General features: G+C 44.0%; 1 protein-coding gene across 2 annotated transcripts in view; it reads right to left on the bottom strand.

Annotated features, from left to right (window-relative positions):
* Positions 1-394: 394 nt before the first annotated feature.
* Positions 395-24,957, bottom strand: part of ZHX2 (zinc fingers and homeoboxes 2) — a 40,593-nt gene continuing 16,030 nt past the window's right edge. For both annotated transcript variants that reach the window (XM_077271164.1, XM_077271163.1), the window contains 3 exons: positions 12,036-12,115; positions 2,558-5,098; positions 395-1,456 (listed from right to left, as the gene is read on the bottom strand). In XM_077271164.1, the coding sequence (XP_077127279.1) occupies positions 2,562-4,910 (2,349 nt within the window). In that variant the 5' untranslated portion in view covers positions 4,911-5,098; positions 12,036-12,115 and the 3' untranslated portion in view covers positions 395-1,456; positions 2,558-2,561. The remainder of the gene's footprint in view (positions 1,457-2,557; positions 5,099-12,035; positions 12,116-24,957) is intronic.

Below are 24,957 nucleotides of genomic sequence, written 5' to 3'. Positions count from 1 at the left end.
AATTGAGAAGGGGTTGTCAGAGTCGTGGACATCCCCCTTGAACTATTTCGGCTATGTTCGTAAGGATTTTATTCAGGAGATCTGGTTCGAAATCGCCCTCCTAAAACACTTGGAAATCTCAGGTCTATGGATCCGTAAAAATCACCATGTACCCCTGCAGACATGTACTGGTGATCCACGTGCTCTCACTTTTTTACCACATTGTATTGGGTACGAGTTTTTTTTTTCCTTTGATTTTACCACGAGTGATTTTTGGAAGGTGTCAGTGAAAATAAAACAAACCACCATCTAAATAAAGCCTTGGAAATAACAGGAATAACATTTTTTTTTTAGTCCAGTTCTGATATTTAAGCAATTTTTGAAGTGAATCAAAATAGAAGAGAAAAAGTAGCTCTCATTCAAGCAATAAAAATGCTTTTATTTAAGTTTTTTTCACTTTTTCTTATAAAAAAAAAAAATGTTTTCATCAAACTTCCTAGTATATTTGTGCAGTGCAGTGACATGGAATTATCTCCATTATTAGATCTCCAAAACACAACTATTCTTTTCTCATATACAATATATAAAGCAGAAATAAAACAAAAAAAGTCAAAATTTTCCCCAAAAAGTGCGCTCACTGGGTAGGCTTGACTACACCTAAAAACTGAAAAATAGTTGTGTTTGCGGCTTTCAAATAACTTTATACATATATTTAAAAAAAAAAAAAAAAGTCTAAATATTGTGGGAAAAAACAAAAAAACAAACAAACCTATTTCTTGCGCACACATATATATCATTAGCAATTTTTTTTTTCAGTATAGTGAAACACTCGCGTAAACCTAAAACACACCAGGAAGCCCTTAAAGTTTAATATCCACCATAATAATGTCCATTTTTGAGATGGGATCTAAAAAAAATAAACACAAAAAAAAAAAACACCCAAATTTTGACAACGCGGTCCATTCTGGTGGAATGAATCAGTCATTTCTTTCTTTCATGTTGAATTTGTTCTGAATTTTTGTTTCCATTCCCTCACTCTTCGACCCCAGTGTTCCCAATATTTAAATGGCTCTACCACTAGGAACTAAGAAATATGATTTTCTATATACATTAAAAAAAATAATTCAACTTAGTGGTTACTAATACTAAACAATGCAAAGTTTAATTAAAAAAAAATATATATATGAATTGCATCTTTTTTTGCCAAAATTGGGGGGGAAAAAAAAAATAAACCAACATCTTTCATGCACTCTACATGGTTCCAGTACAGAATAAATGGGCAGGAAATGTACAAAGTCTTTGAAATTTCGTTCTTTGGCAAGGAAAGAACTTTTTAGTTTTACAATTGGCGAGAAGGCTATGGACACAATCCAGGCTGAGCAGAAACCAGCATGTTTTCATATCAACAGTAGGAAAATATATCTCTATATTATCTTCAAAAGTAAAACAAGTCCGCACACTCCCAAAGTCTTTACACCTGAAAGAAAAAAAAAAGGAAGAATATTGTAGTAGCTCGTAAATATTTATTCAGCAACTAAAATAATGACTACTAGAGATGGGTGAACCCAAACGGTAAAGTTCAGCGTCTGTACTAAACACCTACTGTTCGGGCATGGACACCGAACACGGACTTCACCAGGAAGTCCGTGTTACTGCTCGGGTTCAGCTGCTCGAACATCGGGTGATGGCAAACATCACTTCTGATCAGCGTTAAAATTATCACCGCCGGTCAGAGAGCCGCAGTTCCCACGCTGGCAAAAGACAGCATGAGCGTGCAGCTGTGATCGGAGGTATAAAGTTCACCTTCGGTCATTGGCGTTGGCTGATGGGACTACTGCCCCCATCAGCCTATGCCTGCTGTCGCTAATAACAGCGAGAGCAGGAGTAGCTGATGGGAGTATTCATCAGCCGGCGCCTGCATTGTACATAAATAAATTAAAAAAAAAAGAAAAAAAGACCTGGCGTGGGTTCCCCTGTATTCTTGATAACCAGCCAGGCAAAACTCACAGCTGATGGCTGCAACCCGTAGCTGTCAGCTTCAGCAAAGGCTGGTTATCAAGAATAGAGGGGTCCCCACTCTATTTTTTATTTAAAAAAATGGCGTGGAGTTCCTCCAGTTTTTGACAACCAGCTAGGATAAAGCAGACAGCTTGGGGTTGGAATTCTCAGGATTGTAAGGGGCCATGGATTTTGATCGAGTGTCGAGCATGCTCGCTCATCACTAATCCATTGTATTCACTGTAAAATAAGGACAATTACAGACAAAATCTGCAGAAGTTTCTTCCGCGTCAAAAAGATCGTGGAAGCCTTACATTTGTTTTAAGGACATAGCAAAAAAGTGCCCTATTTTTCCCAGACTGTCCTGAAATTTCTGGACACTTGGCAATTTGTGATCCAAACTAATTGGCCCAAGACTAGGTTCATCAGACCAAAAAGTTAAAGACTGACAAACCTTTCAACACATAATGATGCTCATGATGACCATCTCTGTACTAAACCATAAATAAAGCAGAGTTTTGGTATACTCTATTGGACATTTTCTAGGCAAAGTAGAGAAAAACCCAACGAGTTCTATTACCTGGTTAGACACAGGAATCATCTTTAGGTGTACTTCCATAGTCATAATCACCCACGTCATCTTGGGTGTCTTGTCCAGTCTGACTCCAGCTATCTCCACCATCTGATACGATTTCATCATCTCCATGCGATTTCGATTCGCTCTCCAAATCAAGTTTATCATCATCTTGTTCGTAACTCATCTGATCTAAAACTGCTTGTTCCCGCATTTCTGAAAAATATGTTCTCAGTTCATCAACATTTACTTTAGCCTTGACCATCAGAAGATCAACATCCTCCTCGTGCAACTGTCCGTATTCCTCAAAATACTTGGCGAGAATGTCTTTGCCAGCATTAGTGGCCGACGCAATCTTGATAAACTTTTTACGCTCTACAAGAGACCGCTCATACATTTTCCGGTACTGCTCCATCCACCTTAAAGTTCCATTCCGGAGGACACATCTGTTGTCCTTGAACCATTTTACAATTTCAGTCCTAACGAGTCCAGTTTGTGTCGCCAGTTGATCATACTCATGTGGAGTTGGCCATTGGGTTCTTGCAAAGGTGCTTTTTAATAGATGGAGCTGCTCTGGTTTAGATTTGTACGGTGATGAAGACCATGAGCTTGAGAAGTTACCAGATTGTGTAGCTACTCCGTTCACAAGTCCATCATTGCTGTCCGAACCCATAGAGTCCAAAACTGCTTGTTCCATGCAATCTCTAACTTTCCTCCTGTCCGTAAACCAATAATCTATCTGCCGCCTTGACAGTTTTGTCTCGGAGCGTAGTATATCCAAATCAGAATGTGTTGGATAGCAGTTCTTCTGAAAGCTGTTTTCGAGGCACTTGAGCTGTTCTTCCGAAAGTTCAGCAATCTTTGTGGGGGTAATGTCTCTGTAGTGATAGGGCCGTCGATTCCTGGAGGACATTCGGTCCCTCAATAGTGTTTCACTAGTGATGTTACAAATGCCTCTCTGGCTCCTATACCTATAGTCACTGAACCACTTCTTAATTTCACTCCTAGAAAGCCCAGTGAGATCTATTAACTTGTATATCTCCACATCATCAGGAAACTGACAGGTTACAAAACTGGCCTTCAAAAGGGCAATCTGCTCGTTGGTCTTTTTACGTTCGTACCGAGATGAGGACACCATTCTTAATCGGGGAGTAGATGGAGATGAAGCTCTTACTGTACGCGGCCTCTTGGGCTCTGAAGTTTGTGAGATTAGTAAGGAACGTTTCCTGCTTGGATTTGGAGCTATAGATGCGTTTCGAGAATATGAAGAAACCGTTACAGAGGGGGTATTTGTCACTTGCGTTAAGACTAGACCAGTTTGCCCAAAAATTTGACAAGGCACCGCTGTCTGGATAATCGGTTGAGCAATCTTAGCAGTAGTTGTTAATGGAGCTGGCACAACAGTAAAAGTCTGTGGAACAGACTGGATAGTCCCATTGAACATTTTCTTTCTAGCTTCTTCCACCTCTTCTGGAGACCAGCTTATACCATGCTTCAACCTCTGGGTAGCAAACCAAATTCTTATTTGCTCCTCTGGATGTTTTGAGGCTGCAGTCAGCCAAGACAATTCCGCTTGCGTTGGATAAGGAAATTTATTAAAGGAGCTGATTAATGTTGCGTTAGTGTCAAGAGCGGAATTGTACTTGTTGCTATTTAGAGGTACAGGGATTTTTGGAAGAAGGTGGACGTTGGGTGGAAGTTGAACAGATGACATCACGTGAGTTGAACCATCTCCCAAAACACCATTCGTTTCCGAGAGTCCGTACTGGCCATCATACAGAAACTCTTCAGCCTTTCGCAATTTTTTACTTTTTCCCAGTCTACCGACGGGCAGCTTATTTAGGGAACTGCCAGACAGATTGTAATCGTTATCCATGTTTTCATGAGAGCTGGATACATCACCACCACCTTCGATGGACTGCTCTAGAATGGTCTGGTTATTACGTTTCATCAACTTTAACTTGAAGTTGCTCTCACCCGGGTGATGCTTGGAATTGTGGTCAGATAAAGAGTCATATTTTTTGGTGGTAAAGTTACATTCAGCACAAACGTAGAGAGGATTAAGAATGACGTTGGGGTGTTGCATGTCAACATGTTCTGTAAACTCATTTAGATTCTGTGTTACGTAAGGACAGTATTTGCATTCATATCCACCTTGCAACTTTTTGGATTGAGTCTCAGGTGCCTTTTCTTCCGCCACATCATGGTCCTCAGATTCTCTCTCAGCTAGCCAGTCATTTTTAGACTCTAAAGTGGTAGCAGGAGTTTTACGCAAAACATCAACATCTTGGTCTTCCTGATCTACGAGCTCAGATGCCCGTACCATGCAAGGCGTTGTGGACTTTCTTTTACTGGCCATGTTGAAGCTGGGTTATAAAACTATTGGATGTAAATGAATTCAAAGTGGATTAAACCCAAAATATTGGTTGTGGTGGTGTCTAGGCGTGGTTTCGCTCAAGCAGTGGAGTCTTCTACTCCACACACTAGCCAGCGTGAACTTTCGTAATTTCCTTGAATCGGCATAGAGTTAGGATCTGTTTGACACACCTGAAAAACAAAAGATGGGAGTAATAAGGATCAGGTCTACAATCAGGCCCAAGACTTTTGTGTCCCATTTCTATCATTGGTAGGATCTCAACTATACGTCTGTCTACAACTTTTATACAGGGAAGTAACTATATGGGGTACAATGGTACCTCAGCTTGGAGTACCCAAAAGGTCTCTTTGGTCCATATGAGAAGACCAATTCTATTTACCCCTTTCCTCACATAGGACGTACTAATGCATGGAGTGGAATCAGAAGTGGAGTTAACTCCAGCTGTGTTTTACAGTAAGCACCTACCATTAACAGCAGGAACCAGAGCTAGCCCTGATCGCTGCTGTTCAACCATTTAAATGCTGCCTTCAATCTGACAGCAGCATATTAAGGGCATCTTTGCATGGTCCACAGTAGCTCTGGTCGTTGCTGATAATGGTAGGTGCTTACTATAAAACACAGCTGGCACCTGCTATATACACACACACACTCTGCAATACGGTAATCTCGTAATTTATAGGACAAGTGCACAAATTAAAGCAGGGTTAAGGCTCTTACTCAAAATTAGAACGGCTGTTTTTTTTTTTTTTTGGGGGGGGGGGGGGGGGGTCGCTGCACTTCTCTCCCATAAATACAAGTCATTAAAAAAAAAAACAAAAAAAAACGCCATCCACTGAAAAATAAAGCTACAAATCTCAGAAAATCACGACAAATATTTTAAAGAAGTGAAAAATATATTCAGTCTATATCACTTCTTAAGCTTGGTACGGCCAAAAAAATCATACTGACCTGAAGAATCATGTTAAACAGGTTATTTATACCGCAAAATTTACTCCATAAAAAATAAAATAAAGAATACCTTAAATAAATAAAATCAAGCCCATAAATTTGCAATTTTTTCCCTGTTTTTTTTACGAACAATATATTGTAAAATGAATGTCCGTAAAAATTAAAAAAAAGTATTGCACAAAAGAAAAAAAAAAAAACAACAAGTAACGTATTTTATGGCTCCCAGAAGAATAAAAAAAAGTGCAAAAAAAACAAATCACTGAGCGAGATTTTCGCAAATGCCCACAGGCTTGAAATAATGGTCCTGCTATAAATGATCTATATAGCAGCCATGCACATACTGATTTAGCCTACCCCTTGTGGAGTGGTAGAAGGGGGCGCTAAGACTTTTGCAAGTGTGCAAGGAAACAGAAGATAACTACGGTAATACTGCAGCTTTTGGTATTTTACTTAAAGGGATATTTACTGTAAACCGTGTTCTTGTAGTATTCCCCATAGCTAAACCTTACATGCAGAAAGCCCAATGCACTTGGTACATGGCGTAGCGCAGAATTTGGTATGCAGCTCCCTCCCGGAATACTGCAGCTCTCCATGTATGCGTCACTTGAGAGACACTCTCTGAAAGTCAATGAAACCACAAGGCTTTAATATAGATCATGATTCAGAGGAGTCCTGGGCGTCGTGCCGCAGAGCTTCTAGACACATCTTCAGCTGCGGCTCCACAGACTGCGATGTCAAATTACAGCTGAAAATTCTTAAAGGGGCGCCAAACGTAAAAAACAAGGGATGCCAAAAAGAACGCCTGAATGGCTGATAACAGGGAGCAATAGACAGGAGTCTGCTTTGTAGATGAGATCTTTAGATTTTGGTCTAAAATTCTTTTTATTTTTTTCCCAGTTGATAACTCTTGGAGAAAAGTCATGGTCGCTGTGAAAAGCAAGTTGTCGAGATGCGTAGGCGTTTACACTCTTGGATACACGTAGCCCGGGGTGTTATATCAAAACAGCATGCAGTTTGTTATCCATCATAAACTATAACAACCTTCCGTCAGTATCGATGGATGACACACAGTCCTTTACTCCAGGCAGAATGAAACACCAATGTAGCAGCTTCACCAACCTCGGAATGCCCAGCAGCAGCTCGCACTTGTAGTAAACGTGTTCACCAAACAATCACCTCTCTGATTGGCCCCAGCACACCTCTCTCTGCAGAGCGGACTAACCAGCAGAGACCGTACAATGTATACATCGGCCTCTGGGATGGCTGGTGGGAGCTACTTTGAATATTTCACGCTTCTTCCCACAAACCCAATTTACTGAACTCTCCCACACAAAACCGTTCCCCTTCATGTCTCATAGGAGCTTGCATGTGTTTTCAATAAGTGAAGGAAAAAAAAAAAGAATGAGCTGCAGTATCCAAGAACAGCCACTACATGGTGTATGAAGCTGTGCAGTTCCATCTCCATACTCCATGCACATCTACCCACCATGGGAGCTGCAAACAGCTGATGACGGAGGTGCTGGGGGAAAAAAAAAAAAAAAAAAAGTGTAGGTCTTCAATATTTTGGTCTTGAACGACCACTTTATGCTGACCACGGGATCTCACCCAGCTTTCCCATGCTCCTGAATGGACAGACATCCTCATTGTGCAGCCTGGACCATAGTATTGTGGCATAAACTTGGCAAATATGGGCAACAAAAAAGTGATGACAACTTTGCTGCCACCGTAATACTCACAATGGTTGTCACACATTCCCTGGGCCCCTAAACACACACTGCAAAGATACTAGACAAAGGAAATTATAACTGACTGGTCTACCACAGAGGCGTCTAGTGGGCAGCTCACTCAGCTTTTCCAGGGACAGATAAAACAATGAAAAAAAAAAAGAAAAAGAAAAGAAACCCTGATTTTTTTTTATGAATATGGTGGTTCTGCTGCCACAACGAGACAAAAAAAAAAACCCTGCAGCGATGGTAACTGCAGCGCTGTCATCCGGGCGGAATCTGATCACCATGGAGGGGGCTCAATGATGGCGCACTAATGAGGCGATCTGTGTGGAGTGAATGCTAATCAGTTACTGCAGCTAATGAACTTTCTTCAGCGCACATTCCTGTAACAGGTCAGCAATTCTCATGGAGACTCGGCCCCAGCAGTCGTTTCCAGAGGACAAAAGCTTACACAGGCAGGTAGACGAGGGAAAGAGAAGACTGCCGGCTCAAGAAAAGGAGTCACCTTGTAATAGATTCCTCGTCTCTATTGTGAGTCCATTCCCCAGGGATATTGGGGAGATTTCTGGTAAAAGGAAGGGGCTGTAGATGGGAGATGCAGAGGGGAGGCCGCGGGCCCACAGAGGGGAGGCCGCGGGCCCACAGAGGGGCGGCCGCGGGCCCACAGAGGGGAGGCCGCGGGCGCCGCGGGCCCACAGAGGGGAGGCCGCGGGCCCACAGAGGGGAGGCCGCGGGCCCACAGAGGGGAGGCCGCGGGCCCACAGAGGGGAGGCCGCGGGCCCACAGAGGGGAGGCCGCGGGCCCACAGAGGGGAGGCCGCGGGCCCACAGAGGGGAGGCCGCGGGCCCACAGAGGGGAGGCCGCGGGCCCACAGAGGGGAGGCCGCGGGCCCACAGAGGGGAGGCCGCGGGCCCACAGAGGGGAGGCCGCGGGCCCACAGAGGGGAGGCCGCGGGCCCACAGAGGGGAGGCCGCGGGCCCACAGAGGGGAGGCCGCGGGCCCACAGAGGGGAGGCCGCGGGCCCACAGAGGGGAGGCCGCGGGCCCACAGAGGGGAGGCCGCGGGCCCACAGAGGGGAGGCCGCGGGCCCACAGAGGGGAGGCCGCGGGCCCACAGAGGGGAGGCCGCGGGCCCACAGAGGGGAGGCCGCGGGCCCACAGAGGGGAGGCCGCGGGCCCACAGAGGGGAGGCCGCGGGCCCACAGAGGGGAGGCCGCGGGCCCACAGAGGGGGTTAGTAAGTGGCTGTTCTCAGTATTTTGCACGGGTGCTGCCCCCTCATGGGGGTCTGCCGCATCCTGTTTGTATATCTGTGTCTGGACATGGATGGTATTACCAGTATGGCGGCTCTCTCATTCAGTGATGTTTTTATTGATTTTTAGTCCTTTTTTCAGTGAATTACCGGTGAAACTACAACAGAAAGACGAAAAGTGAACTCCGTGCAGGTCATATTGCAGACTGGTGAAACCAGAAGGATGAATCTGCACGGTGTCACCCAGCCGCTGAGGTCTGGTCACCAGCAAGCACCAATGGTAAAGGCACGGAGCGGGTGAAGAGTGACACGTCAGCTGGGCCCAAAGCCCAACATAGTGTGGCGGGAAAGAAAAAAAAAAAGCACCACACCACACTGTGCTAACAAAGTGCTTATGTCTACCAGGGCAGTGAACGATTGTTAATTGCAGCACCGCCGCCTTCTGCCGCAGCAGCAATATTTAATGAAGCAGAATTAAGCCGAGAAAGTAGGCCACGGCCTAAGCGAGTGACTTGAGGAGCGTTTTATAGGTCCTGACAGGTCCAGAGTACGGCGACTGATATAATCTGCCTCCAGTCCAGTCTGGAGGACGTTCCCATCTACTCCTGTCAGATATGCACAACAGTGATCCGCCTGTACTGGTATAAGGAGACCACCCGCAGCACTGCCGCCATCGCAGAGCCCAGGGAACAAGGAAGACCCTTGCTGGCACACCAGGAGAGCAATTATCGAGGCCACACTACTCCAGGAGACGAGTGAGCAAAGTAGAAACAAAACAAACAAAAAAACAACACATTTACATTCGTTTCTCAGATTAGTGAAACCAACAGAATAAAAATGGGATTCGAGATTGGATCCTTTCACAGGCCACAGACTCCGTGCGCCATTGCACCACACTCCCATCCACTTTAACGGAGCTTTGCTGCAATACCAGACACGACCCATTAACAGGTGTGGCGCTGTTGCTGGACAAAACCAAATATCCAAATATGTTTTTAATTGCAATAACGGCCTGAAGACGTGGGGGTAGCGCCAGGGTTTCCGGATTGTTATTTGGCAAACAACAGCCGGTGATCGGAACAGTACTCAAAGCTTGCGCTTATAAATTTGGTGTATTTTAGTAAACCACAATTTAGGCTAAATGGTCACCATTGTTTCAAACTTTGCATAAATCAATTGTACAAGAAGCTTTGTCATATAGGTTATCAGAGAAAGAAGCTTCTCTCTCCACTTATCAGCTACTTCTTCCTCCGCCCCCCAGAGTCGATCGTATGATCCACTTTAGAAAGCTGCTCAAAGCGGTCTTAGGGTACGACGGTACGATTCGTGACGTTCTAGCGATATCGTTACGATATCGCAGTGTCTGACACGCAGCAGCGATCAGGGATCCTGCTGAGAATCGTACGTCGTAGCAGATCGTTTGGAACTTTCTTTCGTCGCTTGATCACCCGCTGACATCGCTGGATCGTTGTGTGTGACAGCGATCCAGCGATGTGTTCGCTTGTAACCAGGGTAAACATCGGGTAACTAAGCACAGGGCCGCGCTTAGTAACCCGATGTTTACCCTGGTTACCAGCGTAAACGTAAAAAAACCAAACAGTACATACTCACATTCCGGTGTCTGTCCTCCGGCGTCTCAGCTTCTCTCCACTGTGTGAGCGTCTGCCAGCCGGAAAGCGAGCACAGCGGTGACGTCTGCCGGCTATGGCGCTTACACAGTGGAGAGAAGCTGAGACGCCGGAGGACAGACACCGGAATGTGAGTATGTACTGTTTGTTTTTTTTACGTTTACGCTGGTAACCAGGGTAAACATCGGGTTACTAAGCGCGGCCCTGCGCTTAGTAACCCGATGTTTACCCTGGTTACCCGGGGACTTCGGCATCGCTCCAGCGCCGTGATTGCAACGTGTGACCGCAGTCTACGACGCTGGAGCGATAATCATACGATCGCTGCGACGTCACAGATTGTGCCGTCGTAGCGATGAAAATGGTACTGTGTGACGGTACCCTTAGACGGAGCAAGACTGATTGCCATCTCACTGAGGAATCAGGTTACAGTTCCTGTGTCACCTATGGAGAGGGGAAGAGCATAGAATATAGATTGTGCTGCTTTCTAGTAAGAGTTTCTCTCATCCCAATGCTGGATTCATAGCTACACTGCTCAGTACTGCTGTATAATGTCATCCACACAGTGGAGCAGGAATCCTCAATGTCGGTGTGTGTGGTTTGTTTAAAAAAAAAAATAAAAAAAAAATAAATAAAAAAAACAGTGGCTAGTCTCCTCGCTCTAGCTCAGCAACAACTGAAAACTAGAAAGTCTAAAAGGGAGGGGTTGGTGCAAAAAACAAACAGTGGTGAAAAATGCAGGAGACAGATCATAAATGGGCACAAAGTGTTATCCCTCATGTAAAAAAAAAAAACAACAACAAAAAACACCTGAAATTACATTTTTTTGTAAAAAAAAAAAAAAAAAAAAAAAAAGTCTAACATTTTAAAATACATAATTTTTAAAAGCATAGCAAGTTTCAAGAGTCTTTCATAGCATTTGTGCTTTTCATTCCGTAACATTCTGTACACCTTAAATCCTTATAGCAGAGGCTACAAAAAAAGCCATAAAACAAAAAACACATATGTAGAATGCCGTGAAAAATAAAAAAAATTTAAACACTGCGTTAAAAGAGGTGTCAAAACGTCCTAGAAGTAGTTAAGTAAAATATCACAATAGCCCTAATTTATTAAAAAAAAAAAAAAAAAAAAAAAAGATATGTTCAGATGAGCATTTTTCGTCCTCATTGTGTCCAGCCAGCAGAGGACCCTAATCCTGTATAATATTAGAATATTCAGTCTGACCGATCTAAAAGGAGATTAGTCAGAAAAACCTCTAAATAAAAAAAAAAAACACAAAAACAAAACAAACTAAGCTCTCATGCTGAAAAGTTTGATCTGTCGCCAGGTGCAGGGATGACACGTCACCGCTGCATCCTGCTGGTCAAAGCTTCTTAGTCACTCTGTCGGGAAATCTCCATGACATCAGACTGCTTCCCTGATGGAGAACGGTGGATCTCGTTATAATCAACCAGACTATAAAGCCTTTTATGGGGAAAGTTATAAAAATAATTCTCAAAATTCCAAGTATTTTGAAAAATTCCAAAAAGTTTCCCTCTGCATAGAAGAGACACGTACCACCATGCACAGGACACCCAGGTTACAAGGGACGCCTCTTCTCAGACATGTCCAGCCACATTCTACAGCCTGATCACAACCTGAAAAAAAAAAAAAAAGAAGTACATGAATTGAAACGTTCAATATAAGAAAACATCAAAGACATTTGGGTGTTTAAAAGAAAGGTGGATCCTACTTGACCAATCACATCTATGGAAGCGGAGATCCATTCTAATGCTTGGGCTCTGTTGACACATTCAGTTTGCCCGTTTCGCTCTAGGCACGGACAAACCGAATGAGTAGTCTGCTGCATCAGTTATGCAAATTGAAGCCGAGGAGCCCCATCGATTAAGGGGTCCATCCAGGTTTGAAAAAAAATAAAAAAAGTGGACCTAAATCATGAACAGGCCCCTCTGGTTATTTTCTTAAGTGATGTAGCGGATCACTTATTCCGTTTCTACCCAAAACAGAACAAACTGAATGTGAAAACGAACAGGGCCTTAGGCGGTTTTTTTTTTTTGGGGGGGGGGGGGGGGGGGAAATTTATCTGCCCAATCCTAGAGAGTTTATCCCAAAAGATCAGGAGCGTCTGCGGAGTCTAGCAGCCCATCACCAGCTCCTGAACCAGGTATCGTCCAAACGCAACATGCACATAAAATTACCATGTTCATTTTGATTTATGCTAGGGGATAACTTTTTATATTAGGGGGTACTGTCCACCACTTTCTGCAGATATGCTCAAAAACTGTATTTAGACAAATCGAAAAAAATAAAAATAAAAAACAACTCGTAAAATATATAAAGAAGAAGTTCAATAAAGTGTAAAATAACAAAATTTAATACAGCATTTTTTTTTTTTTTTTGAGGGCAAGAACCTGACAGATTACACGAGTACCAAAAAACAATTTGGGAAGTTTTATTAGTCTCAAGACTTGCCATTAGCCACAAAGCTAGCCATACAGTTTTTTTCTGGCATTTATTTAAAATATGTTTTTCTTAATAAAACTCTGATTTTTTTTTTTTTTTTTAAGGGGTTGTGTTTTTTTATGTGTACACATTCGAAATTAAACAGGAAATCCCACAAGATTTCTAGCTCTCCCCCAGTGACACACCTTGCTAACCTGCACGGTGTCTATTCCTATCCATCCTGTTCATCTAGAATGTTTTCCTGCTCTGCAGCCTGAACTGAGAAAAATAAATAAAAATATCTTTACTGAAATAGAACTAACAAACCCTATGCAGATGCTTTCCGTGGTCAGATTCAAACCCAGGGCTCCGCGGCTGCAGGGCCGCCAAGCTAACCACAGTGCTGCCCTGGTGGCTTGCATGAAGCTTTACACTAACATTTTAAGAGGAAAAAAAGAAAAAAATGTGGACCACCATGCTCTCTTATGCTCAGCAAAAAATAAATGAAGTCTGATGGAAAAGTAGTGGGCAAGTGTGAACAGGGCTTCTTGCTACCCATACACCCATCACTTAGTGGTTCAGCCAACAGTCACGTTTCCCGTTCCATCCATACACATGCATGGTGGGCTCAGCTTAGCGCTCGTCAAACAAAAAGTACCGAGCAGCATAATGCAACATGCCAGATAATTCGGCCCCCTCATATATGTAAGGAGCCAACCCCCAATAACACATGCGCATTCAGTTGGTAAATCCAATATCAGCAGCTGTCTTCTTGAAGCCGCCTTCACAAGCCCTGATATTTCCAGGACTGGAAAAACCAGTCCCGCTGCCATTTGTGGCCATTCAGTGTGACCAGATTGAAAGATGTCGGTGAGAAACCCAATTAGTGCTGGGCCTGTGTAGTTAACTGTATGTGTAGTTAGCTAAAAAAATAAATAGATGGAAAAAATGGCGTGGGGTATCCACTATTTTTAATAACCAGCTAAAGGAAAGCAGACAGCTGGGGGCTGATATTAATTAGTGATGGGCGAGTATACTCCTTGCTCCGGTTTTCCCGAGCACGCTCGGATGATTTCCAAGTATTTGTTAGGGTACCGTTACATGAAACGACTTACCAACGATCACGACCAGCGATGCGATCGTTGGCAAGTCGTTGTGTGGTCGCTGGGGAGCTGTCACACAGACCGCTCTCTCCAGCGACCAACGATCAGGGGAACGACTTCAGCATCGTTGAAACTGTCTTCAACGATGCCGAAGTCCCCCTGCAGCACCCGGGTAACCAGGGTAAACATCGGGTTACTAAGCGCAGGGCCGCGCTTAGTAACCCGATATTTACCCTGGTTACCATTGTAAAAGTTAAAAAAAAAAACACTACATACTCACCTTCTGATGTCTGTCACGTCCCCCGCCGGCGTCCACAGGGTTACGCGCTGCTGCCGAGAGCTTCCTGCACTGACTGAATGTGTCAGCGCCGGCAGCAGCGGTGACGTCACTGCTGACAGCAGCGGTGACGTCACCGCTGTGCTCTGCTTTACGGCCGGCCGGCGCTGACACATTCAGTGCAGGGAAGCTGCCGGCGGGGGACGTGACAGACATCAGAAGGGGAGTATGTTGTGTTTTTTTTTTTTTTACTTTTACAATGGTAACCAGGGTAAATATCGGGTTACTAAGCGCGGCCCTGCGCTTAGTAACCTGATATTTACCCTGGTTACAAGTGAACACATCGCTGGATCAGTGTCACACACGGATCCAGCGATGACAGCGGGTGATCAGCGACGAAATAAAGTTCTGGACCAGCGAGTTCCGACCAGCGATATCACAGCGGGATCCAGATAGCTGCTGCGTGTCAAACACGAGATCGCTATCCAGGACGCTGCAACATCACGGATCGTCGTCGTTCTAGCTGCAAAGTCGCTTAGTGTGACGGTACCTTTAGTGCTCAGAGATTTAGTTTTCATCGCTGCATGATTTACAGCTATTGGACAGCTTGAATACATGTGGGGATTCCCTAGCAACCAGACAACCCTCACATGTACTCAGGCTCTGTAGCAGCCGTAAATCATGCAGCTTTGTCAACAAAAACTAAATCTCCGAGCACTAACAAATACTCGGAGATCTCCCGAGCGTGCTCGGGAAAACCCGGGCAACGAGTATACTCGCTCATCACTAATATTAATCCATCATACACCCCCATTATTAACCCCATGATCAAAAGAACACACAAGTCCTTTATTTGTAAAAATCACTCCCTGACAACTACTTTCTTTCACCCATTTATTAAAATACAAATTTATCCACATGGACGTCCCATGACGATCCCCGTCTTTGTCGCCCAGGGTATGGAGCCCTGTTCAGAGAGAGAGAACCGGCTGACGAGCGGTGACGTCAGTAAGGTTACTGCAGTTCACAGCCTCCAGGTCACACTAGGACAGCGCGAGAACAAGAATGATGAGTGGTGACGTCAGTAAGGTTACCGCATTTCACAGCCTCCAGGTCACACTAGGACAGCGCGAGAACAAGAATGATGAGTGGTGACGTCAGTAAGGTTACCGCAGTTCACAGCCTCCAGGTCACACTAGGGCAGCGCGAGAACAAGAATGATGAGTGGTGACGTCAGTAAGGTTACCGCAGTTCACAGCCTCCAGGTCACACTAGGGCAGCGCGAGAACAAGAATGATGAGCGGTGACGTCAGTAAGGTTACCGCAGTTCACAGCCTCCAGGTCACACTAGGACGGCGCGCGAGCCAGAACGATAAGTAGTGATGTCACTGGAGTTTTGAGACAATTTAGGAGAGATCACTGCTGACCGAACCATGGGCTCTATCTATTGTGTATGGGGACCCTTACATTTAATAGGGAGATCCTTAGGCTACTTTCACACATCAGGTTTTCAGTGTCAGGCTAAATCCGGCGAATGTTGGAAAAACTGGATCCGGCGCAGATTTTGAAAAACTGATGCGACGGATCCGTTTTTTGGACGGATCCAGCTAGCCTATCTGGATTATTGGATAAAAAAAAAAAATTTGGAGCATGCTCAGTTTAAAAAACCGGATCAGGCCGCCGGATCCGCCTTTTTCCAGATCCGGCACCCATAGGCTTTCATTGTAGCAAACAGCCGGAAGCGCTGGATCCGGCACTTCAGGCTTTTTCGCCAGAGACAAAAAACGTTGCAGTAGACGGGTTTTTTTCAGACGCTGGAATTGGAATTTTAGCAGAATCCGGAAAAAAACGGAAGGAACGCTGGGCCATGCGGCGCGATACGACGCTAATACAAGTCAATGGGGGGAAAATACCGTTCAGTTTTTTATTTTTTCCGGTTCCGTTTTCTCTCTAAAGAGCCGGATTTAGCCTGAAACAAAAAGACGCATGTGTGAAAGTAGCCTAAGGCCATGTGCACACGTTCAGTATTTTTTGCGGTTTTTTTTGCGTTTTTCGCGATACAAACGTGAAAAAAAACCCGCTTACATATGCCTCCTATTATTTACAGTGTATTCCGCATTTCTTGTGCAAATGTTGAATTTTTTTCCGCGAAAAAAATCGCATCGCGGAAAAAAAAGCAACATGTTCATTAAATTTGCGGAATTGCGGAGATTCCGCACACCTAGGAATGCATTGATCTGCTTACTTCCCGCACGGGGCTGTGCACACCATGCGGGAAGTAAGCAGATTATGTGCGGTTGGTACGTAGGGTGGAGGAGAGGAGACTCTCCTCCACGGACTGGGCACCATATAATTGGTAAAAAAAAAAAAAGAATTAAAATAAAAAATAGTCATATACTCACCTTCGATGGCCCCCGGAGTCTTCCCGCCTCTCATCGGTGCATGCTACCGCTTCGGTTCCTATAGCTGGTGTGTGTGAAGGACCTGCGATGACATCGCGGTCTTGTGATTGGTCGCGTGACCGCTCATGTGACTGCTCACGTGACCGCGACGTCATCGAAGGTCCTGCACACACACATACCATCTATAGGAACGGACGCCGCTGAGGAGATCGGTTGTCTGCAGGTGAGTATAACCATTTTTTTTAATTATTTTTAAACATTCTATCTTTTACTATTGATGCTGCATAGGCAGCATCTATAGTAAGAAGTTGGTCACACTTGTCAAACAGTATGTTTGACAAGTGTGACCAACCTGTCAGTTTTCCAAGCGATGCTACAGATCGCTTGGAAAACTTTAGCATTCTGCAAGCTAATTTCGCTTGCAAAATGCTAAAAAAAAAAAAAAAAAGGGAAAAAAGAAAAAACGCAAAAAAAAAAAAATGCGGATTTCTTGAAGAAAATTTCCGGTTTTCTTCAGGAAATTTCTGCAAGAAATCCTGAACTGTGCACATACCCTTACACTTAATATGGAGTGTAACGTTTAGGCCCTGTTCACATCTACCTTCAAGGCACTGCCATTTGACACAGGCAACAACTTTTCAGAGATTGTTTTGCTTTTCTCCGGTGATTGGAATGCTTCAGATTTAGATAGGGGCAGCGCCATCCCTCCCCCACGTCTCCAACACATTCAGCCATGTGTCTGGTCTCTGATGTGTTAATTAGCCATACTTTTTTAGCACTATAAAGCCTGGTGAAGGACCTATGTTCTGAAAGAAAATCCCCATTGAAGTCAAGTGTGCATCCATTCAGAAACCCTCAGATCAGCTAAAGAAAAAAAAAAAAGCCCTAATAAAAATGTCCCTCACAGACAGACCCCATCCCAAATCAAGAAGTCAATGCCTTCGAAAAGAAATACTAGGCCCAAATGTCCTAAACTGGTGGCCGGCTCCGAAGCACATTAGTCATCTCTTATTTACGGTAAGTAACCAAGCTTTTCTTGGTTTTCTTTCTTAATGAACATGACTAGTTTTACAGATTTGTTATGTTTTTTATTCTACCTCTCTTGCCCTTTGCTGTGTCTTCAGCAGCGCGATTTCGAAGTCTGAAGCAGAAACTCGTCTGTAGCACATGGGGATTCTAAGCCGTCTCTGAAGCAGCCATTTTCCACCGCCTGGGAACAAGGCCTCAGATCTCCTCTTACATCAATCTGTACAGACACCAAATCCCAACTGACAAGTGGCCCCGAGATCCAGCTGAGAAAAATCGAACACTTCTAAATATTCAGATTTTTCTCCAGTGAAATTAACGCAAGAGGGATTTGCTTAAGGCCTCATTCGGAAGAAAGAGTATACTAGTTCTCTCCATTTTACAGACCAGACACCCCCTAGCCCACCCCAGTAAATTCACAGGGTGAAAAAAAAAAAAAAAAGCTGTACAAATAGCAAATTTATCAACTAAAAACATTTCTTGTGATGGATCCGACTCCTGTTAGAACCCCATTTCAGAAGTCAGTTGCAAAAATTTATGCTGCATGAGAGCTTACGGTAAGGGCGGTGTCTTGTGTTACGTTTTGTGTTGCACCATTTTTTTTTTTCTACGCAAGTTAAGAAAAAAAAAAAAGTTGCAGCCAGAGCTTTACTTAATAGGAAGATCTGAAATGCAGTAATTTTTGGCATTTGTGGCCCTGGCCAATCGCCTCCCTCACCCCCCCAAAAAATATATGGATCTTTTTTTTTTTTTTTTTAATAAAAACTGCGCTATTTGTCATGGATATTTTACAAAGTCTGAAAAGAACAACCCAGTGTGAAAAATATATATTTTTTTTAGGCTGACATATCTCCAAGACATATTTCCTAAACTCCATGCTCCATGTGTATTTTAGTATTTTAGGTGGTTTTTTTTTTTTTTTTTTTTTTTAAACATACAAAGATAGTACAGGCACCCATTATAGTCTGCTATGTACATGACCAATTGGCCACACAAAAAACAAAATACAAGTGGCGCTTTGTTACCCGAGTGTTTGTTGTTTTTTTTCTTCAAACTTTATGGGTAGGAGCCGGTCACAATTTTTTTTTCCTTGCATTAAGTTAAAAATGGACGTGGTAAAAATAAAATAAATAAAAAATTTGTTCCAGCAGGCTGAAAAAAATGATCATTTTTATATGCAAAAACAAACAAAAAAAACAGCTTAGAAAAAGTCTGGGAGACGGCACATAGCTCCAAAAATACACGAAGAAGGAAAAAAAACACTACGGTAAAAAAAATGGCACATAAGGGGATAGGGCTCAAAAACTCCACTTTTTAACATTTTTTCCATTATATCTTATACACACAATGCAATGTCAACGAAATGTTGTGGAATTATGGAAATCACAGGATTTGTAGAGCTGTTACTGATCTATACACACAAAAGTACGGAAACAACATTTTCAAAACATCTCGGCTGCTATCAGTGAGGTTATTAACGGTCATCTGAGGAAGGTTCTTCCACGCTGAATGCACTGGGGGAAATCATCAAAATCTGCTGCTGTCAGCTCTCTATGCAGTTTTGTGACAGGATAGGAGACAAGTCCAGAGACTCTGCAGGTAGCGGTAGCACTAGCAACATGCGACCAGCCATCGTGTTGAAGATCGGGTCCTGGGATGCTTTGGAGAAATGGCCGCACCACTGGTTCCACCTCCAAGTCAATGTAGAGTCAAGCTGTTAGTGCACCTGGAATATAGGCTAGAGGGTCCGAATGCTGTACATTATGCCACCCCTCACCATAATCCCAGAAGTAGGACCAGTATGACATTTCCCATGAAGGCCGATTCGTGGCATTGCCCACATGGTCTCTAGTTGGGATCAATGGAGGCCTTTCCTCATTAGTGATGATTCCCGCTATCTTGGATGCAATGGTCTTGCAGAGTCTCCGATATTGTCTCCCATCGAGTACATCTGGGACGTCATTAGTCGGTGATTAGGAGCTGCCAGCAACGGATCTTGATGATTTTCGTGTCAAACTGCATTCGGCGAGGCAGAACCTTCCCCAGATGACCATTAATACAGCCTCGGCTGCCATCAGTGAGGATAAGTGTGGAGATTTCTGCATGTGGTGCTTATACTCCATAATAAATAAAATCGAGAGGTTTTGAAAATATTTCCATTATTTACAGATCAGTATCATGTCTGCCCATACTGTGATTTCCATAACTAAACCACTTTTCCTTCTTGGTGATGATGCCATTTTAATGCCAAAGAGTTTTTTTTTTTTGTGAAATAATGTGTACAGAAGCAAGCATCTAAACCGTTTTATAAATTTTGTAAATTTTTAGCCGCAAAAAAAAAAAAAAAAAATAGTACGAAAGAAAAAAAAAAAAGGTTTTAAAAATCTATAGCTTATGAATATAACCAACTGAATTTAAAAAAAAAGAAAAAAAAAAAAAGGCTTTAAAAGTAATTAAAAAAAGATAAAAAAATACAAAAACCAAAAACACAAGACAAGCAGAAAGTCTAACAAACAGGATCCGGCCCACTAAACTTGACAAAGAGAAACTGAGCTTTGCACAGGAAATCACTTGACCATTGAACTGCGCTTTCATGCAGTGAATGCCAGCAAGGTCCCACATGACAAATCCGTTCTCTGCCAGAGAATACAGCATGACCATATGCTGCAGTTTCATTTAAGGATGTGGAAAAATACTGATTAAACGCTTTTAGTTTTTCTTTTTAGGGCCTCATTGACGGCACGCTCATTAACTCCTGATCGCTGCACCATCTCGGGCCTAACTATAAACCATTTTAATACGCTGGCTTTGTTTTCATCGGGTCAAGCTCTGGTCTGAAGGGGTTAAGAAGAACTTCAGCTGCATCTGCTCTGACCACGATGCGCGACGAAAACAGCAGCCATTTTGTTTTTCCAACAGTTGCCTAAAAATTTCCCAGAGACTATAATTAGTCAGTCACAGCGGCGGAAGAGATTATTCCATCAGGGATCTCTGGCCATTTGCTCTGCTGACAAATAGGACATTTCTTTTAATAAAGTGAAAATTTAAGGTATTTTTATTTCCTTTTTAAAGATTAACAATTTTTTGCCAACATGGAAGCGAGGCCACTGAAGGCTGAGAGGCTGGGGAACGATTCTTGGTCATTAGCATCACGTAAATGGTCAATTAAGTGAAGGCACGAGGAGACGACCTGGTGCCGCCACCTGCTGACACTATAGCCAGATGCAAAGCATGGTCGTGTGATGGAGACGCCAACATTAGTGGTCACATCCAACCTTTCCAAAGTCGGGGGAGGGGAAGTTATCAACGGCCATCTAATATAGTGAAATTAGACACTGTACACAGCTACATATGTAGAAGTAAAGTTCAGGACAGGATTCAACTCATTTTATCAGTTCAGGAAAACTTTTTTTTTTTTTCAATATAAAAAGGAGGCTCCATCACGCACCGCTAATTTTCTTGCTCCACTCCAGTCTGTCCTCAACTCTGCTGCTCGGCTAATCCACCTCTCTCCTCTGCAAATCCCTCCACTGGCTCCCAATTCCCCAAAGAATCCAGTTCAAACTACTAAGGCCTCTTTCACATTTCTGTCGGTATGGGCCCGTCGCAATGCGTCGGGCCGACGTACCGATGGACGTTGTGAAATTACTGCACGACGTGGGCAGCGGATGCAGTTTTTCAACGCATCCGCTGCCCATTCTGCAGTCCGGAAAGGAGGGGGCGGAGTTTCGGCCACGCATGCGCGGTCGAAAATGGCGGACGCGACGCACAAAAAAAGTTACATTGAACTTTTTTTCTGCGTCGCGTCCGTCGCACGACGGACGCGACGTGTAGTGATCCGTCGCTAATACAAGTCTATTGGCAAAAAACACATCCTGCGAGCACATTTGCAGGATCCGTTTTTTGCCCATAACGACGGATTGCGACGGATGTCAAAAGACGGAAATGTGAAAGAGGCCTTACACTGATCTACAAAGCCATCCACAACCTGTCCCCTCCCTATACCTCTGAACTAATCTCCCACTATCTTCCCTCACGTAATCTTTGATCCTCCCAAGACCTCCTACTCTCCTCCACACTTATTAGTTCGGGTACCGTCACACAGTGGCATTTTTATCGCTACGACGGCACGATTCGTGACGTTCTAGCGATATCGTTACGATCTCGCAGTGTCTGACACGCTACTGCGATCAGGCACCCAGCTGAGAATCGTACGTCGTAGCACATCGTTTGAAACTTTCTTTCGTCGCTGGATCTCCCGCTGTCATCGCTGGATCGTTGTGTGTGACAGCGATCCAGTGATGCGTTCGCTGGTAACCAGGGTAAACATCGGGTTACTAAGCGCAGGGCCGCGCTTAGTAACCCGATGTTTACTGTGGTTACCAGCGTAAAAGTAAAAAAAAACAAACAGTACATACACACCATCTGATGTCCGTCAGGTCCCTTGCAGTCTGCTTTCCGCTCTGACTGTCTGCCGGCCGGAAAGTGAGAGCAGATCACAGCGGTGACGTCGCCGCTGCGCTCTGCTCTCACTGTACGGCCGGATCTCAGTCAGAGCAGGAAGCAGACGGCAAGGGACCTGACGGACATCAGATGGTGAGTATGTACTGTTTGGTTTTTTTTACTTTTACGCTGGTAACCACGGTAAACATCGGGTTACTAAGTGCAGCCCTGCGCTTAGTAACCCGATGTTTACCCTGGTTACCTGGGGACTTCGGCATCGCTCCAGCGCCGTGATTGCAATGTGTGACCGCAGTCTACGACGCTGGAGCGATAATCATACGACGCTGCGACGTCACGAATCGTGCCGTCGTAGCGATGTAAATGGTACTGTGTGACGGTACCCTTCCTCACACAACCGCCTCCAAGATTTCTCCCTAATACCCCCCATCCTCTGGAATTCCAAGCCTCAACACGTCCGGTTATCCACCACCCTCGGATCCTTCAGACGGAACCTGAAAACCCTCTTTCTCTTCAGGAAAGCCTACAGCCTGCAATAACCATTCTTCCACCTCACCAACCACCCGAGCTGCCGCGTCGCCACCGCCAGAGCTGCAGCACACCGACCTCCTGTCTCTTCCAGGAGAGGGTCCTCTCCCCTCTGTACCAGTCTGTCATTGTAAATTTGTTTACTGATAACGATATCTATAACCCTGGATGTAACCCCTTTTCACATGTACAGCACCATGGAATTAATGGTGCTATATAAATAAATAACAATAAATAGGTAATTGTTTAATCTGGTGTAAAACCGCTGTTCTACCGAGTCCGATGTGGTTTTTCTTTTGTTCCTGTGCTTCTTCAGTCCTGAGATACAGCCCCATCTTTTCTGTGTATAATTTTAGTCTCTAGCCAAGCGGGTGTGGTCTTCATTAATACACCCACAAAGGTTTATCAAGCAAACCCACTCGGCTCTAGATTCATATGCCAGGAAGAGGAGGACATCGCTAAGGAACGAAGAGGCGCAGGAACAAAAGAAAAACATAGCCAGGTTCAGGAGAACAGCGGCATTTTTACCACGTTAAAAAAAAAAAAAAAAAAAAAAAAAAAAAGATTATTTTAAGACCCTTAAACACAGATCTTACATGGATCTGAGATGTAGAAAATGGACCAAGATTATGGGCTCTCGAACAGCCACATCATATGAGGGAAGGCCCATGTTGAAAAATGCTCCAAACCCACCTGCAACAAGTTTCCCATTCACTTGAGTGGGGAAATGCAAAAAAAATAAATCAGGCAATTATTTGGCGTGTCTCCTGTGGGCACAAGTCAAGACAAGATGTATATTTTTTATGTAATGGTTTTTATCTCCTACTATCTCCTCAGACAACATCATTATTAAGACCCCCCCATCCTCTCCTGTATTTCTGCAGAAAAAAACGTGTCATTCTGGATTATGGGAAAGCGGAATTTCAATCCATGAGAAGGCAGTGATGGCAGCCATATTTGTTGGTCTCCAGCTTAGACACATATAGAACGGAGACAGCATGTAAAAATGAGGTAATGACTCATGAAGATCTCGTGACGTCAGTGCTGGCAGGGGAGAAGCAACATCCCACAAAGATGAGCAAAGCCAGGCTTGTTCTATATTGAGCAAAAAAAAAAATCATCCTCAGCACAGATGAGGCCAAGAATTCCAGTAAAGAAATGTACCATGTAACCAGCGGCAGCGCTCCCAGCGCAACGCCCGGCCAGCCCCGCCGCATGCTTCATAGAAATAGGATCACAAAGGGCTCTGAACAATTTAGGACACATCATAAAGGGACATTACCGAAGGGTCTGCCTGTCTAGAAGCATCATGTTAGGCCTCATGCAGATGGCTGTATATGGGGCCCATATAGGAATGACAGGGGTGGCGCACTACGGCCCATAACAGCGACATGCTGGGCCCCACTGAATGCCTTAAATTGTGAGCACCAAGTCATAAGGAGGTTATACATATCAGGCTTCTTTTATACTTGCCGTGTTTTGTGGCCCCAATAGATTTTTATGGGGCCCCAAAAATTCGTTGCTACGCCGTATTTACGGCCGTGAAAAAATATCGAGCTTGATCGATATTTTTCAAGGCTTATGGACACGGCCCCCATTGAAAATCAAAAACAACGGAAGCTTGTCTTTGCGGTGCACCATAAAGAAGGTATTTAACGGAAGGCCTTTTCCCCCCCCCCCCTACTATTCAAAACCAGAAAAACGTCGATCCGCAAGATTTTTGCGGCAGACCGTGAAAATTACGGCAGTACAACCCACAAAAAACACCGCAAGTGTAAAAGAAGCCCAATACCAAAAGTCGTATAAAATGGCTGCTTTTTACCATAATGATCGATCGTTGCCTGGATTGGTGAAAAGAACGATCATTTATTTTGAACAAAGGCGACCGAGTAACGAATGTTCATATTGGTTTAGAAACAGTCGGGCGGATTAGGATTTTGCAGTATATGATCTGCACCGGCACCATTATTGAGTGAAAACAAAAATTCAACACTGCCTGATGAATGTGCTTAGGGCCCAACGCCAATGAATGATTGTGCATGCGTGAATATATATATATATATATATATATACACATACACACACACACAGTACAGACCAAAAGTTTGGACACATCTTCTCATTTAAAGATCATTCTGTATTTTCAGGACTATGAAAATTGTAAATTCACACTGAAGGCATCAAAACTATGAGTTAACACATGTGGAATTATATACTTAAAGGGAACCTATCACCCCGTT

This window comes from Ranitomeya variabilis, chromosome 6, assembly GCF_051348905.1.
Source record: "Ranitomeya variabilis isolate aRanVar5 chromosome 6, aRanVar5.hap1, whole genome shotgun sequence".
NCBI classification, from domain to species: domain Eukaryota; kingdom Metazoa; phylum Chordata; class Amphibia; order Anura; family Dendrobatidae; genus Ranitomeya; species Ranitomeya variabilis.
Note: the sequence above shows the minus strand (reverse complement) of the source record. Positions and strands in the feature narration are given on the sequence as shown.